General features: G+C 39.9%; 1 protein-coding gene across 1 annotated transcript in view; it reads right to left on the reverse strand.

The window, feature by feature from the left end:
- The window catches only part of SACS (sacsin molecular chaperone), a 30,712-nt gene extending 18,903 nt beyond the window's left edge, over positions 1–11,809 (reverse strand). The window contains exons 1-6 of the mRNA XM_088140675.1: positions 11,572–11,809; positions 8,086–8,236; positions 5,868–5,955; positions 3,204–3,289; positions 1,445–1,556; positions 280–426 (exon numbers count right to left, since the gene is read on the reverse strand). Coding sequence (XP_087996801.1) covers positions 280–426; positions 1,445–1,556; positions 3,204–3,289; positions 5,868–5,955; positions 8,086–8,236; positions 11,572–11,774 — 787 coding nt within the window. The 5' untranslated portion in view covers positions 11,775–11,809. The remainder of the gene's footprint in view (positions 1–279; positions 427–1,444; positions 1,557–3,203; positions 3,290–5,867; positions 5,956–8,085; positions 8,237–11,571) is intronic.
- Between the last annotated feature and the right edge of the window lie 6,417 nt (positions 11,810–18,226).

Here is an 18,226-nt window from a genome sequence, read left to right on the forward strand (position 1 = left end):
CTACTAGCAACCACACAGATAGATTTTCTTCATGATAATATATCCCTAATCTGGCTTTTCAAGTCTTCCAATGGTCCACTAGACATCTTGTAAAGTCACTCTGTCCAGAATACATTTTAAAGAGACCTACTGATGGACAGCTTTTTCCTACTAAATTTGTGTTAAAACAAACTTATTTTTTAAAAAATAAATGGCAAATCCCAATGCATACACAGATAATATACCTGCCCATCATGAACTTAATGTTAATTCTAAATTCAAAAACATAACTGCAGATACCAGTAATGTGGTAGACTGAATTAAAACCAATTCCAAATCTTCCCACTTTGAGTGGATCATCTTTCTTTCTGCTCCTTGCTATCTCTTGAATGCCATGCCAATCCTCAGGAGTGAAAACAGCATTGTTGTAAACATAAAGTGCAGGACCTGAAGGGGAAACAGCAAAGTAAACTCAAAAATATTATCTTACCAGCCAGTACAGCATAGGTATTTTGACTTCTAGAAATAAAATTACTTAAAATTGAAAAACTGAGGTAAATGAATTTTGATCCCAGCTAACTCTCTAATCCAGTGTGCACACACACCCCCACACACACATGTCTGTATGAGGATTTCATGTACCTAGTTCAGATATCACGCTATGGTATGGTTGACTTAACTATGGTTTCCCAACTAAAACATAATTGGCTGGACTCATACAAAACATTAAGGGATAAATCCTTGTTTATGAACCACACTGGCTAGAGTTACAGACTGCCCTAGGCCAAATCAAATAAACATATTTTGTTTAGCACAGTGTGTGATTCCATCCAGTAATTTACATGGTTTTGCTTAGAACCAATCAATTAGCTAATAGTGGGCACCTTATTAGGTTACTTTTAGAAATAAATTGGTATAACTGGATTACACATCAGTAAGTATTCCTGAAAGAATAGCAGCAAAAATAAACAGTTTCACTATGTTTCTCAGTTTGCCATTATCAAATCCAATAAAATTCTTTATTGCAAGTCAGCAACCCAGACTAAATAAGACTTACCAAACAAAACCTACAAAACACAACCTACAAAATAGAATGTAAAATAAGGCATCAGGTAAAAATGTACAATCGTGCTTGCACTATTTTGCTTTCAACAATGTGTGAGTTTTACAAACTATGAAAGCAAACTTTGCAATGGTGAGATACTTTGGGTTCCTTACCTGCCAGTAAAAACCCAACATAAGAGTCTTCTGTCTGTCCCGGAAATGGGGTTAGAAGAGATGTTACTAGCTCTTTATGTATGTCTTGACAGAAATTAAAATACAACAGAATATGAATTTGTGTTTCAATATTACTATCTTTACACAGGCAGGGCCATTCCACATACGGAATTTTACCAGTTTGCTATGATGTTACAAGAAAACAAATAATTCAGAAATGAAAGTAGAGCTGAAAAAGAGATCTTACCCTGGTACTGAGCCATGTCTTTAGACCAGAGGCTCTCTGTTCCATACTGAGTTTCATCATAGAGGAACCTAACTTCTGTGGCTCCGGCATCTTCTGCATTCTGAATTAATTCCTGGAAACAGAATGGAACAAATGTTATGTTAAAATACTTTAAATCATATTAATCCAAAGCTTAGTTGATTACAGTATTACATACATGACACAGGAACAAAAGTTAAGAAGGAACGTTGCAAAACACAGTTACACTAAAAATTGTATTAAAATTACAAACTGGTACCTCTTTTGTCAAAGGTGGTGATGACATTTTTGGAAAATACTTTAGCTCAGATTAATGACTGACTGATTAATTGATTGATTTGGAATTGGAAATGCAAGGCAGTTTACAGGTTGAAAAAAGATAGTCCCTGATCTCAATCTTATGATGTAAACAAAAAAGTTATAAATGGGAAAGGAACTGCACAGGACAAGGAAAAGAAGAATATTCAGGAACTTAATTATGAATCACAGAATTAACGAATGATAGAATTGAAAGGGCAATCAGGCCACTGAATCAAACACCATGCTCCATGCAGCATGACCTGAATGAAAATATCCACAACAAATATTTGTCCACTAGGGCTAAGCAAAGCGTTTAGAGGGATGCTTTACAAAGCAACCATTGAAACCCCCCCTCAAAGAAAAGAGCCCCCACATCCTCTTGAAGACTTAGTGTAGATCAGTGTTTTTCAAACTTGGCATCAAGCCAGCTGGCTAGGGAATTCCGGGAATTGAAGTCCACACATCTTAAAGTTGTCAAGGTTGAAAAACACTGGTGTAGATACCATGAGGGCTTCCCCTCATCGTCTGAAGATGTACATGCGTGAACAAAAACCCCTTCTACCAGGATTGCTGCCAAAATCACTCCAGATAACTGGTTCCACTATTAAACTGATCTTACTGCTAGAAAATGTTTTGCAACATCCAACTGGAATTTGCTTTCCTGTATCCTGCCCTCTGGGATGACAAATAACAGGTATGGGCTATTCAGTAAGAACCAGTTTAAGGATCTTAATCTGTCAATTAACCACAACCTTATATAAATCCTTAGATGAAGCAAAACCTGATGGAAGGTCAGTGCTGGCACTGCCTTCCTTCTCCCTCTTTGCCACAAACTGGATTAAATATTTTCTTACCAGCACTTCGAATTCTTCTGTTTCTTAGCCAAAAACTTAGGACTGGAAAAAGGCTGTTTACTTTCATAATTCTGCTTCTACATGTAAATTAAACATTCACATGCCTCTATATGTAAATTAAGCATTCATAAGTGAAACAATACCCTTCACATGACAAATTAGATATGATTCTTAAAACTGTTATAAAAGCTTATTACCCAATTTTAGGTAAGCAAATAATAGCTACTTCTGTGGGGGGAAATATATTTATATATCTATTTGGGGTGCACACTTTTATTTCATTCAGGATCTGCATCTGTGTAGTTAGTGAATTTGCTCTAGTATCACAATACACCATGATTTATCATGATGGAAAAGAACGGGAGTAATTCTCAGGCTCTCTGGCCCTTTTAGCATTATTTCTAGACTTTTTTTTTTAATTTATTTAACTACCATCTAGTATTATGTCTGAACTCTAAACCTAATATCCTTTAGTCCACACTCATTTCACTACAATTTCTTGGAAATAAAAAAGCTAGAAAGTGGCAAAGTTAGATAACTAATAAAACATCAAACTAATATTATACAGCTACAATAGTTTTAATTACCTTAAGAATTTGCCCTCCTTCTGGGTATCTTCTTAAAATATCTTTAAGAAAATCGACAAGAGGAGGAGTGGTTTGTCCAAAGCGACCTAACACAAAAGAAGAAAAACTGATATCTACTCCTATAATTGAGAACACTGGAAAATGCACTTCTTCATTACAGAATTGGTTTCAAATGTTTACAGGAGGACTCACAGTAACAGCTTAATTTCACTTACCAGAAGCAGATAGGCAGGTTAAAAATCAAGTAAATAGTAATAACCACCAGAGATTTCAAACAAAATCTGGTTAGTTGAATACTGCAACTAAATAAGATATGATGTGAATTCCTCTTATTTAGAAATGAAAAGTCTTTTTAAAACAATGGCCTCTATTATATATGTAATGATAGTTTTTGTAGAAGTTTAAAGTTAACATTTGCCAAAGTTTGCCTCCTCTTTTCAGTCAGCCTTGCTCTGGCTCTTGCCCGTGATGTTAAAATCATGATGCATTTTCAGTTGTCATTTTCAGTATTTCAGCTTCTCTTTTATAAAACTGAACTGAACGCTTCTGGTTTCAGTCATTCATCACAGAACTGATGCTGTACTATATAAATGTTCTGTAATAGCAACCCAAACTCTGAATACAGATAGTCCTCGACTTATGATGGCAATTGGACCAGAATTTCCATCACTAAGCAATGCAGTTGTAAAGTACAACCGCATCGCTTAGCGACAGCAATCTCTGCAGTCCCAGTTGTTGTCGTTAACTGAATCCCACAGTTGTTAGGTGAGGCAGCTTACTGTTGGCTTCCCACAACCAAAGTAAGTCGACTGGACATTGCAAGTCCCAGACCCACAGGCAGATAAGGGGTTGCTGCCAGGTGGGGGAAGGAGCGAGGGGGTGCATGGGGGACAGGAAGTGTGTGCAAGGGTTGGGGAGGATGCACACGAATGTGAGGGGGTGCTTAAGAGGTGCCACATAGGTCAGGGAGGGAGTGTGAGGGGCACATCAGATCAGGGAGGGGGCACGAAGGGGGAAGGGGTGCACAAGAGCCACCACACAGGTTGGTGAGGGTGCGTGAGGATGCATGAGAGGCGATGTGTGGGTCAGGGTCAGCAAGGGAGTGCACGAGAAGTGCCAGGTGGATCATGGAGGGTGCGAGGGTGTGTGTAAGAGGCACTGCATGGGTTGGAGAGGATGTGCAAAAGGCATGCAGGTCAGGGAGGGTGCACAAGAGTATGAGAGAGGCACCATGCAGGTCAGGGAGGGTATGCAAGAGGCACTGCTTGGGTCAGGGAGGGTGTGTGAATGGCTGGCGCAAGCACAGAGGGGCTGGGGAGGGTGCGCAGGTGGGGGAGACTTACCCCAGCATCTTGCAACCTTCCCTGACAGCTTCCCCACTGACTTTCAGTTGCAAATGGCAATCATGTGATCATGGGGGTTGTAGCTACCATTCATTCAGCGCCATCATAACTTGGAACAGCCGCTGACTGAATGGTCATAGGTCGAAAACTATCTGTATGTGAATATACACTTTTTTTTTTTTTTCATTCTGAAAACTTACATTTGGTCAGCTCACATAATATGCCTTGGAAACTTACAAGAATGTTGTTGAATAATCTGGACAAGAGATGTTAATCTTTAAGATTATTAAAGTTATAAAGATATAAAACTTTAAATCCCAAATCCAGTTCCATAGTAAGAGGTTCCTTAGCAAAATGCAATCTCGTGAGCACTCCCTAGGTCAGTGGAACCAATCCGTGGCACAATGCAGGAAACAGCATCCTGAATCAAAGCCAAGTAAATGGAAGACCTCATCTTAGTTTTCCACATCTCTCTAGAGCAACATTATATCAGAAATATTGTGAGAATTAAAAATAGAGATACCAAACCAGATACGTTTTAAAATGGAAAGCCAGTGCAAACCTCTCCCCAAAACTTGAAAGCTGCACAAAAACACTGCATGGTAACATCTGCAGTCATTACAGAAAGCTTCAACCTGTAAAGCCATGGTTTCTCAAAACACCAGAAACAAGTAACATTACAAATGAGTACTATATCTGCAGCTTATTTTGTCAAGTCCTGACTTGTATTCCTTCCTTTTTAATTGAAATTGCATTTGTATCTCTGTGGATTGATTAAAGGTCTTGGCAAAGCACAGGAATAGGCTGGTGCGTGAGTGCATAACCACAAATGTAAGTGCTCATATAACTTGCTAAGCTATAGATGCAATCAGTAAGCCAATATAACTCTGGCCTCAAACTAGTTTACTATCCTAAAACAAACCATGGTTCACCTTTGCACATTATGGTTTATCTGATGTACAAATCCAGTCTCATAAACACTTATAGCACAACTACTTTCATAAGGGGACCTGAAAATTTAATACTGGTTATGGCAAAGATTGTTCTGGTACGATGTTACATATGAACAGCAGTATCAAATTTAACACACACTCCTGAAACAGAGTAAAGCTACTGCTAGAATTTGAAAGAGATGTATTTCTACATCAAATTACTATATAAATAAACTTCATTGATGATACACAAGAATGTCTACCCTAATTTTTTTCATTAGAATAATTTGGTTTTTAAAAATACAGAGGTGTAATAATAGAAAAAACATGAAAAAGGAAAGATGAACAGGTAAAGAAATGAATGGATAGCATATTATGATTTACTATACCTCCTCCTTTCAGGCCCTTGGACGAAAGATTTAGAAATACATGATTCTGAGAAGACTGAAGATCCCCAACCTTGACATAATCCAATAACTATAAGGAAAAGAGTGTTTTTTAATGTCATAGATTCCTAAATATGCATCAAAAGTTAATTACCTTATATGATACCAATCAATAAATGGCTAGAGTTATCAAACATCACCTCAAAAAATCATTGGGGTATAGAATATTGTATGCTGGTAAGAAAAGTACTGAACTTTTATTGCATATGTTATGAAGCAACAAATAGTTCCATTAGTATACCAGAATTGTCAGTACCCAGTTTCACAAATATATTGGCCAACCTCTGAACATTCCCTGCCCATCTCGTCTCCCATGCAGTCCCAAGAAATTTCAGGTTATATTTGTTCTTACATATGAAGCAGAAATATTGTTTAGCACAAAGTTTAGTACAGTTGATACCTACAGAATTTTTAACAGCTGTTTTTATACAATGGGCAATAATTGGTTTTAACTACAAAGTAACAACAAAGGGAAGTGAAACTACACTTGGCAGAAGTCCCCTCTTCCCCAATGAGAAATCTGAATAGATTCATCCAAGCCCTCAATTCGGGCTTAGTGTTAGGTGTGCACCAAGGCAATAAATTAAGTCAGGATCCTCAATTTTCCACATGGATGTAAACGGCCTTTGCCAAGGTACTGGTGCTGAATTGGGCAATACATAGGATCCAACCATTGGGGTTCTCCTCCAACAGCTTTTGTGCATGTAACAGTAGCTCCTGCAACAGCCCCAACATACTGCTGAGTACCACTGTAGGGTGGAAAGGACCCCCAGGGATTCCTGCCAGAAGAAGAGCACAGTCCTCACTAAATTTGCAGCACCAGAGACTGCTGGTGCCACAGCTGCAAGAACTAAGCTTCCAATCAAGGACCCTCCATGGCACACTGTAGTCAAGAGTACCTTGACACCCCAGGTTGGCCAGGCTCCTGCTACCAAACTTTGTCAATTAGGGTGAATGAAAAGTGGCAGTTCCACTCTGGTGAGAAGGCTAGCCCTTGGAGTTGGGGAAAACCAGACTCCCAGCAATTCCCTGATGGACTTGCTGGGATGGCAATCATGTCTGTCAGACATGAAGGGCTGTACAAGGCAGACCTCCGGAATGTCCTCAAGGGGCTGCTGAGGGAAAAGGCCAGCCTCCTTCTGCACCTCTCCCCCAAAGTCTTTGGAGAATGCTACCCAAAGGACAACCAGCACCTTTCTCTGCCCAGCAGTCTTAAGACTCTACTGCTTGGTTGGAGAACTCATCTGCCTGCACAGATGCCTGACGCTTAGGGCACAGCCTGTACATAACCAGGTTCATCGCCAGGTTCATCAAACCCACCTAGAGCAGTGAAATTCCCTTTGCAGTCTTGCTGCTGTTGGATATCGCAAGAGTTTGATATCATACCCATCCACACACACACACACACAAAACAAGCATGTGGGACTCAAATTATTTAGACACTTATTGTCCAAAATCAAGAGCATAAAGTTTATTTAGAAAATTATTATCCCATGATAAACTTTGAGTAGACTTTGCAATGTCAAGCCAATGAAAATGCATTTCTATTAGCATCTGCAGGTCTGCCCCTTTGGGTGTCCAAGGCTTGCATCTCAATGTTACTTTCATCTTCCTGACCCCCACCTTTCCCTGCTTGCAAAAATCACTATCTATTCTTTATTAGTGTAATATATCAACCTTTAATCTTAAAGGATTTTTTAAAATTAAAATCAATAGTCACTGGTTTACAATGAATTCACTACTGTAATATGAACAATACAAGACATTATTGTAAGATATCACAGAATCTCTGCCATAGTAACACATATTGCTCTATCCTTTCATTAGTAGAAAATATTGCCTTTTTCAAAACAGACAGATCACACATTTCCGACAATCATACCTTGACATCTGGAATAATATCCCTTTCCCAATTTCTTAATGTAATTCTTTTAGACAATGATTCCTGATAAACAGTCCAATTCCAAAGCTTTGGTACATTCAGCATTATATTAACATATGTTTAGGCCAATTGATATTTTAGTTATTTTTCTGCAGATTACTGTGTGCCCCAGGCAGGAAAGTAAGATATAAATTGAATAAGATCATCATCGTCGTCTGCTCTTAAGCAAGATAGTAATTTCAGCGATGCCAGGAACACTATTTCCAGCAGGAGCCTTACCTCTCTTCCCTGGTAGAACAGACACTGCTCAGCTACTGGAAAACCTGTCTCAGGATAAATTAACTCCTTTATGGCTCCCACGTTTGTTGAATAAGGTACCTCAAAAGTTCTGCAACCCACATAATTATGAAGAACAGTCACTGTGGCTGACCTGAATCGACAATGAAGAAATAAATTAACAATAAAAATAAAGCAGCAATAAAAAGCCTAGATAGTAGGGTGGTATCATATATCATGATGTGTTAGCTATCTGCCAAATCTCCTAGAAAGGCTTGCCAAATACAGCAATCTGAACAAATCACATTTATAAGCTTCCCAAACCCTCTGCAAAGTCCATAAATTGGGTTTCTGCTATTTAGTGTATATTGCATTCATATTAATATCCATGGATATACCTTATCTTTATAATTTGCTAGGATTTTAAATCCCAACAAAAGTCCTGGTTACTATTATTTATAGTAGTAAATTTTAAGTATGAACTAGGTTTAAAAAAGTATTTATTTTCATCTGTTCTGAAGCCAGTTACATTCAACTGCAATGAATGTCCATGTATTTTAAGTTTATGAGATAATAATACAACATACTTCTCTGTTTCTTTCAAATTTTAGCATATACGCTGTCAGAGTATGGAAAGGACAGAGAAATGGACAAAATGTTATATCAGACCATGTTCCAGTTATTAAGTGGTTTGATAAAGTGGATATCTCTGACTGAGGAATGATTGGATTTTGTTCTGGACACTGCTTTTGTTATCTTTCTCAGAACTTATCAATAATTATAAGGTTTATCTATATACCTATTTTAAAAAAAATCCTCTATTTCTAATTCTGAAATAGATAATTTAATATCTGTAGAGACATCTATCTCTTCACTTGTTTGTTTACTAAGCAAATATTTTCTATATTTTTTAACTTTCTTTGCAGGGACTATATTCCAACCCTATTATAACCATATTTGCCCATTTTGTATGTCCTTCAGTTCTGCACAATCCTTTCTGAGATGGGGCAAGTGATAATATATCCAATAATTATTACAGCAATAACTATATCCCATAATTTTAAATATGGCACACCAAGGATATATTCTAAATAATTATGGTGTTTGCTCTTTTAAAGTCTCGTGCCCTATCTCCTGTTTAGTAATTCTTATATTTTATTTATTTCTCCTCAATTTTCTGTAAACTGAACTGCAGCCAAAAGATCTCTCTCCTAACTCTTCACAAAGGTCTAAACTGTATGGGCTAATAAGAAAACTTTTTATTTAATCACTTGCTTGCAGCTATAGGTAACAAGGAATTCTATGCAGGTAGCTGAGTGGGCTAACAGAAGGGAAATAGAATGCTGGTCTTCTGCGCCTAACAGAAAAAATTCTTGTGGCCCGTTATGAAAGGAAAACATTAATTTCCACGCCCAGCACTGAAAGAAATGAAGCAACCAACTGCAGGAGATAAGGAGCAAGTTGTTTTTCTTAAAACACCTCAGCAAGCTATTAAAAAATTGACAACCTGTTGAAGTTATTTACAAGTCTACAATATGACCAACATCTTCAGACAGTCAAAATAAGGGATTCAGTATTAAAGAAAAGTCCAATGATTACTATGATGAGAAAGAAGCAAAATAAACAAGAGAAGAAAAAAATAACCACTGCAACAGCAGTGAAAGTGAAGGAATAGTGGCCAATACTAATGAGGATTAGTAGAATAATTACTAAGGGGCTATTTTGAGCAGCATTACCACATTTGAATGGAACACATTTCACATTTATCTGTAGCATGTACAGAAAATAGGAATCAAGACAGCCTAGCATTATATACTGTGGGTATTTGGGAATTTGTTTGTTTCAAAGATTATAAGTGCATTTGCCTCAAGTTTACACTGATCCCAAAACTTGCCTTTCAGAACATCAAGGCATACATAAAAATGATACACACATGCACAGTCACACACACACACACACACACACACACACATATATGATAGGTCCGCCAAGTTTTCAAACTGCTGTTATGTGGGGAAAATGTAATAAAATACTAATAATAGGGGGAAACTGTAATATATTTACATGGGAAATTCAACTGCAAGCTATCATTGTAATCCAAAGCCAGCGTGGCACAGTGAACCGAGTGTAAGTTTACCCACAAACTTTGAAACTCACTAGATTACTTTGGGCCGGATTTATTTTTCTACTTATTTCCTAGCAGGGTGGTACAGTGGGTTCAGATTCTGTTCCAAGCAGGTGCTATGGTGTACACAGGGTTCAAACACAGTACCTATCTGAAACCCTTTAAAGCAGCCACATCTTTTCCCAGGATCATGTGGCAGCTAGCACACGATCCTAGAAAAAAAACACAACTGCTTTAAAGAGTTGTATTTGCACCTCTGCACTACACAGCCCCACTTTCAGAGGTTGTTGAGGAGAAGCAAGAGGACGTTATTTATATGTCACCTTGAGCTCTCATAGGAAAGATGGGATATAAATACTGCAAATAAATAATCCCTTGCTGTGTGGCTGTGAATCAGCCCATTCAATTTTATCATCTTTCAACTATTTCTCATTCATTCCAAGTTCCTCTGGCATTACAAACACCAGAGATATTTCTCCGCCACTCTTACTTTCTTTCAAACCTATTGGGCGCCCTTTCCGCTCTATAAGGATCATCATTTCTCTCTTATTCTCCGGGAGTTTACATTTATTCTTTTCTCCAGTCCGCAGAAGCATCCCTAGGAGGGGAATGGTAGAGTGCCAGGAGTAGCTCTGTCAGCTGAGGAACAATGCAGATGAGGGCGTGGGCATGTCACACCAGGATTTAAAATGTGAGAGACCCACATATACTCCTTACCACTACTGTGCTTGCGTTCCTCTTAAAGAAACTAGGTCACTGGGAAAGAAGGTACAGAGATACCAGAAGACCTCTGGGCCACCCTAAAACCCAGCATATTTATACCGGGGTGCGTTCTTGGGCTCGAATCTATACCTTGCGACGCATGGAAACGTTCAATGCAGATACCCACCTATACCCCATCCGTAACGTGGCGCTTCCAGAGGTGCTTAACTTGCCTTAACCCCCGGACAGCATTACGACAGTTTAATGCCCAAACAGCCGAAGGGGACTGGGCAAGCAACGGTTCAAAGAGCAAGCTCGGCAATTAGACCCACCGTCACCGTGACTGTGTAAGCTCACGTCACCAAGCCGAGGAGCCAGAGGCGGCGGCACCCGGTTTTGGGATCCTGCCGCAGGAGATGGAGAGCCCGAGGCTATGAAACGAGCCACGCTTCCAAAATAGGACTTCCTCTCGAGCAAACATGTTCCCACTGTAGCCGGGTAACGGCCGTTCCCACGTTCCAGCAGCCTCCCCCCCTCCCCCCCCGTTCCGCAGGGAGCTGCAGCGCCATCCTCGCCGGGCAGAGACGAGCTGCCGCCCGGGGCGCCTGGAACGTGCCCGCAACCAAAGGGGAGCCCCGCGCGCGCCGCCCAGCCTCACTCACATGCCCTTCCAGGCTCCTTCGCCGGCCTCCCTCGCGGGCCGAGCCTCCTTTCCGTGAGGGGCAGGCCGTTGGAAGTCGCCGCCGCGCCCGCCTATCCGGAGGGAGGCTTGCAATCCGGCAGCCGCAGCATCAGGCAGGCCTCGCGCCCTCCGCCTCCTCCGCCCAGCGCCGCGCCGCGCCGCGCCGCCGCCGGTTCCGCACATGGGGAAGAGGAGAGACCGCCCTAAGAGGACGGACGGACGCCGACGGCAGAGGGAGGGCGGAGAGTCTCTGCAGGAGGGGTGGGATCCGATGGAGGAAGGGCGCGGGAGCCGCTGCCCGGCGCTGCCCCAGCCCGAACGGCAGACGGTCAAGCGGACGGCGGCCGGGGCAGAAAGAAAGAAAGGAAGGGGCCGGCGGGCGGGCGGCGCTGCTTTCGGCGGGCGACAGCTGCAGGGTTTACACAGCCCCGTCTCGCTGGGTGCAAAACGTTGCGGAATCCTGACCGCGAGGTGTCGTGACGCACCCCCCGCCCCGAGCCTCCGTACAGTTTGCCAGTCACTCGCCCATTTCCCCCCCACCATTGTGTGACTCCTGGCCAGCGAGAGTGGGTACACGAATGCCTCTTCTTGCGTGGCCGTGGTTTTCTGAATGAAAAAGGTGCATTTACTGAGCTGTTTTCTCCATCAGGTAGACAAAAGGCCCCTTCTCCGCACCGCATTGCGCTCACTCAGCTCGCAGCAAATGCAGAGAACCGCCTTTCGGAGCCAGCGGGGAAAGGGCCTTGCGCCTCTTTTCTCAAAACTAAATTCACTTCTTCCTAGTGCAAAAGAGGGCTGCTTCTCGCTCAGTGCGGTGTGAACCGAACTCCACAGGTTTAAAACCATTTCTTTATTTTTGCTTTTAGAATTTGTCAAATACAGTATGTTCTCACCTTGGGAGTCTTTCAACTCAAACGTATCAATTAAACACACTGTATAGCATGCAAAAATCAGCTGCTAGAAGTCTACTCAGAATAAGTATTATTTTCAGTAAGGTTTCCCTTGCTATGTCGTTTTAAAGGAGCAGCTTTGGATTTATATTCAATTCTGTCAGATCTGCAGTGTACCTATTAAAGAAACAAATGATGAAACTGAAGTCTAGAAACACTACATCTCTGAAAGCCTATGCACATCTCAAATAGTATATTTATATTCATGCTGTACTTCCTTACATACTTGGAGCCATTTTTTGCACCTAAAAACTTATGCCTAAGTGGGAATGTTGTGATGAACTGCCCATTCCCTAATGCTTTGATTTCAACATATGACAACAGAAACTGAGGTTCTAGACTATTTTCTATCATTATTCCACTATTTTGAGTCTTACAGAAGAATAAAATTAAGACAATCACCACTCATAGACTTAGGAATTAGAAAGTCAAAACACAAAGGGAAAGAAAGGAAAGAATAAATAAAATGTCATAAGTTGTTTTTATATAATAATTCTTATTAGTAAGAATTAAAATTGCAAGCAAACCAAATAATTGATCAGACTATAAGCTATTGTACCTTGGGTCATACTACTTAATGAATAGTACGTAATTTCAAACTTTTAGCCACTGTTTCTAAGCATGTATTGGGCTTCATGGAAATAAATATCCAGTCAATTATATCTGAAAAAGATTGAGCCCCCATAATTTTAAATATATCGCAAATAGTATCTTGCATTTCCAAAAGGAAAATGGAAACATTCCTCAATAGTAATTTCTTAAAACTCATTTATATACTGTAGTAAAAAACTTAATCTTTTATTTGTAATCTGAAATAATAGAATGTAAAGAATGCTAATATACAGTGTTAAAATACCAATAGAATTAGAGGTAAAAGTAGCATTTTAAGTTATTGAGTCTGCTCAATATCAAAATGTCAAGAGTTTCCAAAATCAATTTTAAAAATTGTAAAATTTCATTTGTCGTTATTTTTACAAAAACAAGATTAGTTTCATTATCCATTTAGAGCTTAAGTTTTTTAATTAAGAAAGTTTTATATTGTTACACTTGAAACCTCTTCCAGTAAAATAATTTCCACACAACTGACATAATAACCTTTCTTAATATGTATATCCACAAGGGAATTTAAGGAAATGGAATGGCATTTTCTAAGGTGGATTTTTTCAAGTTAGTAATGAAGAAATTCATATAAACTGCAGTGAGATTGATTAGGAGCATAAGTCACCATGCAGTTCATGCTTCCCTTGAATAAAAGAAGTTTTGGAGTTTATAAAAAGGTTATTGCCTAATCTTCAGTTCCTAACCAGTCTCTCAATGGTAAGGAAATGAAGTAGGCCAAGAAAATTGCTGCATTGCTTATGCTTAGCTTTCTGTTTAGCTGAGAAGATACTAATTGATCACGCCTCTGGCCAAGTTGTTGAGGGTAACTTCCCCAATCAAGAATGAATGAACCACAACTTCTCTTTTAGCTCAGCCACTATCTCAGGGTACTACACTAGAAGTGTCACAATTTCCTATGCGAAATTTCTGAACATGGTGAAAACTGGTGCCTGTATCTCTTCTTGCCAATCCATTTCCTTTTCTGACCTGAGATAGTATCAAATGTGAATGAGCTGTTTTGCAAGAAAGAAGGACACTTATGGCATCTGATTTGAGCATCTGTTTTCACTTTTCAGAGCAGGAGATTGGCAGTTTGGAGATAACAGCACCAATAATTTGTAGACAGCGGTTGAGCATTCTTAGAATGAAATCTGTATCCGGTTATCAGTCAATCTTGGTAGAACTTGGTAATGGCAGCTGTTCACAAAACCTAAAAATCATTAAACAAATTGATCTATGCATTATGTAAAACCCTAGTTTGTGGAATAAACCAGTTTGCTGGGTTTACTAACCCCCTAGTCAGTATAAACCCCTAGTCACTAAAGCAGGGTTTCTCAACCTTACCAACTTTAAAATGTGTGGACTTCAACTCCCAGAATTCCCCAGCCAGCAGAAAAACCCTGCCATAAAGCATGCTTTTCAAACCACAAGGGATTGGGATCACATTCTCAGCCAAAAACAAGCTGCATTAGGGCTTAGATAATGTTATAGATCAATTAACATTTTAAATAATAATACATTGATCAAAGGTATCTTTGTTAGCATATAGATTGTAGGAAATGCCTGCTTGGATTCATAAATTTTAACATGGTGTTTATAAAGAGTGCTAACATATGAATCACTGTACTTATTCTTCTCTCAGGGAGAACATATTTCAAATAGTTGAACTAGTATTGAACTATTGATTGATTGATTGATTGATTGATTAAATGAAATGCAGCATAGGTATCTACTTGGGACTGATATCTTAAGCCTAACCCTTGTTATTGAGCTTGGCATTTTAGCAGTAAGAACAACTACTGTACAATGAAAGTGTGACTGTATCTCTATCTGCACCCATACACAGATGACTGTTATAGCCCCAGTCATATATTCTGCTGAGTGATTGCCTGGAAAGCAAACCAATCACTCATCTTTTGCAGCTCCTGTTTTATTTAAGTGTTGCCTAGCAGCATTTCAGCAGGTGAAAATTGTGGAATAAATGGCATGCCAAAATTCCATCAGCAGCAGCACAGCTGGCAGAGTGCAGGAACTTCAATGCTAAAATATCAGCTATCCCATTGCTGCTGCAACGATAGCAGGATGGGGTCAATTGTGATTTAGTTAGGGTGTAACAGTCTCCCTCAATCTAATCATTGTGGTTTATAAACCATGGTTTAGTGCAGTAGGTGCAGTCACAGAAAGTTTGAATTGCTACTCTAGAATTTTAAAAAAGAAAAATTACTTTTCCTCTTTCCTATCCCTTCATGCCATTTTATGGATTCCCTCCCCCCGCCCCCCGAAGTATAGCATTTCACTCCCCCATTCATTTGATGAGTTGCTCCTTTAAGACTGGTTTAAATTAGCTTCTATGACCAATATGGTGGGGAAAAAAACCTGTATTGAATCACTATCTTGAACCACTACCAAGAACTGCAGCCAAGTACAGTGCAATTTTGTGGGCTTTAGCATAAATCCAAAGAGACCAATGACCTTTTTTGGGAGTTTGCAATAACTTTGATTCTCAATGACTAGGGCTGTTTGCATTTAACGGGGACCACCTCACATAGCAGTAATCAGCAGCAAGTGTTACTGGGCAGAACTATAAAGAAACAGATTAGAAGGAGCCAGGAGAAGGTTTGCATAAATCTGAACAAATAATTGGGGCTGACTAATGCAAGAGACTCTGTACTGCAGCAAGGGACCTACAGCTGCAGCAGTTAAGGTTCTGCAGTGTCGGCAGGAAAATGCCAGTGACTCAGCAACCACATCTGAATGTGAAATAATGCAATGCTGTTATGGAACTTTTCATACTATAATAAGTAATGTCCTTCTTTCAGTTGTTTATGTCTAATCCAAGTTTTTATGCCCTCTAATGGATTTTTAATGCCATTGTTTTAAATATTTCATGCACATAGGAATGGAGGATTTTAATGATGATTTAAGTCGCTATTTAAATCCCAAAATATCTCTATATTATTCAGTATTATGCCATAGATTGAAATAGCTATACGCAGCCTTCAGATTCAAGAACACTGCACTGCTGAATACTATACAGTGGTACCTCGGGTCACGAACTTAATTCGTTCCGCGACCCGAATCAAATTTTCCAATAAGGTTCAGTGTAAATACGGTTAATCCGTTCTGAACCATATGTATTTTTTTTTAAACCACAAAAATATGAAACAAAGTACAGTATGAAGAGAGAGAACACTAACCTTGCTTGAGGCGACTTCTGGCGTGGAGGACAGGAAGGCGGGTGGGGAGGCGGTTATTGTTTGGAGGGAGAGTCACCCTCCCTACAGGAAGCCACGACCACGTGTCACAGCAGGGAAAATGGCCGCGGATCCTGTTCATCACCCGATGCGGAGTTCGTGAACGGAAGCAAAATTTTGCGAACGGTGCTGTTCGTGAACCGAATTGTTCGTGAACAGAAGTGTTTGTGACCCGAGGTACCACTGTATATACCAAATACGCTACTGGAAAACTACAAGCAGATTATATCGTCATTGTCCTGTTTATGGACTCACAGAAACATTTGGTTAGCCTCTGTACATATGCTAGATTAAATATTGATAGGCTAACGTTCACATTTATCAGTATTTTTTTAATATTCTGGATATACAAAGAATGTTAAACATTAAAATAATGTGATTGATTTGATTATGAGCCATCAAGATGGCGCTGATTCTTAGTAACCACATAGGTAGATTTTCTCCATAACAATCTGTCCCTAGCCTGGTCCTTTGGGTCTTCAACAGTGCACCCATCACCACTGCAACTGAGTCCATCCTCTTTGCTGCTGGTTGTCCTCTTCTTCTCTTTCCTTCCACCTTTCCCAGCACCAGAGTCTTCTCCAGTCTTTGCATAATATGTCCAAAGCAGGATAATTTGACCTGGTCATTTGTGCCTTGAGTGAGAATTTGGGTTGATGTGTTTGATATCCATTTCTTTGTTTTCTCGGCTGTCCATGGTATTCTCAGGAGTCTTCTTTAACAAATCAATACTTTCAAGTGTCTCAGAATAATGTGAAACACCTGAAAATGTTGATGCTTGTATTTCAGTTTAAAAGCATCAGTCGGTTAAATTGGTGAAAGCATATCTTAATGCCCTGAAGTAGTAATATTCATAGGATGAAAAGTATAGATAAACATCTACCAGCTTTGGGATAAATTTGTTCAGGTTCTTAAAAAGTGACCCTATGTCACTGGTGTGGAAACAATGTCCAAAGCAGGAGGGGAAAAAAAGTTAAAAAGATGGATAGGGCCTAGTTTGAAGATATTTAAAAGAATGAGGTGAGCTGGCATTCTCTTTGGTTTTGCACCTCATGCTACAACTATGTCTGAGCTCAGAGATTATACAGCGAGATATTCATATTGAATCAATCTGTGCAACGTAATACACATTTGCAGACCACTGAGAATATAGCAGTTATTCATTGCTGACTTAGTAATGTAAAATAGAGAATGGAAACTTCATTTCTCTGTAAAGAACTCTCTAGAGTTCAGGAAAAAGAGGAAAAATCTGGTATCCTTCCATTCTAGCATTACAACGCGTAGGCAAATTTTATTATTCTGACACATGGCTGATCCTAGCTTGCCTTGTACTGACATACAGTGAGATTGCTTTCAAGCACAGGCAGATTTTCCTTATTACTGGCTTCCTGATCCTTCTCTAACATGGTGCCCTCTAGATGTGTTGGTCATCTCCTAGAATCCTTACCTGCATAGCCATACCACCTCTGCTTTCTAGGAGTTGAAGTAAAACATACCTGGAGGGTCCAGGTAGGGATATACCCTGTACACTAGAAGTTGATGGTTCCCTTTTGGTGGCTACAGTTAATGTTTTGGGGGAGATTAAGGGCACCAATGGGCAAAGCAGCAATGGATTTGCATCCTGCATGAGGGCTGGGCTGGATTTTCTTTGGGGGGTATGGCAGAGGAGGGTGTTGTAGTTATTCCTAACTTTAAAAACACCAGTGTTCAGCCTACTTCAGGCTTACAATAGTTTTTACTATTTTCTGAATCTCAAGGGGGCAGGAAACCAAAATCAGTAGTTCAAGAAGAGTGCTGGCAACTGCTAGAAGGTGGAGGGGGGATTGCAGTT

This window comes from Python bivittatus, unplaced genomic scaffold (assembly GCF_059951505.1).
Source record: "Python bivittatus isolate LINGU-HERP-01145 unplaced genomic scaffold, Pbiv_v1 ctg000340_np1212, whole genome shotgun sequence".
NCBI classification, from domain to species: domain Eukaryota; kingdom Metazoa; phylum Chordata; class Lepidosauria; order Squamata; family Pythonidae; genus Python; species Python bivittatus.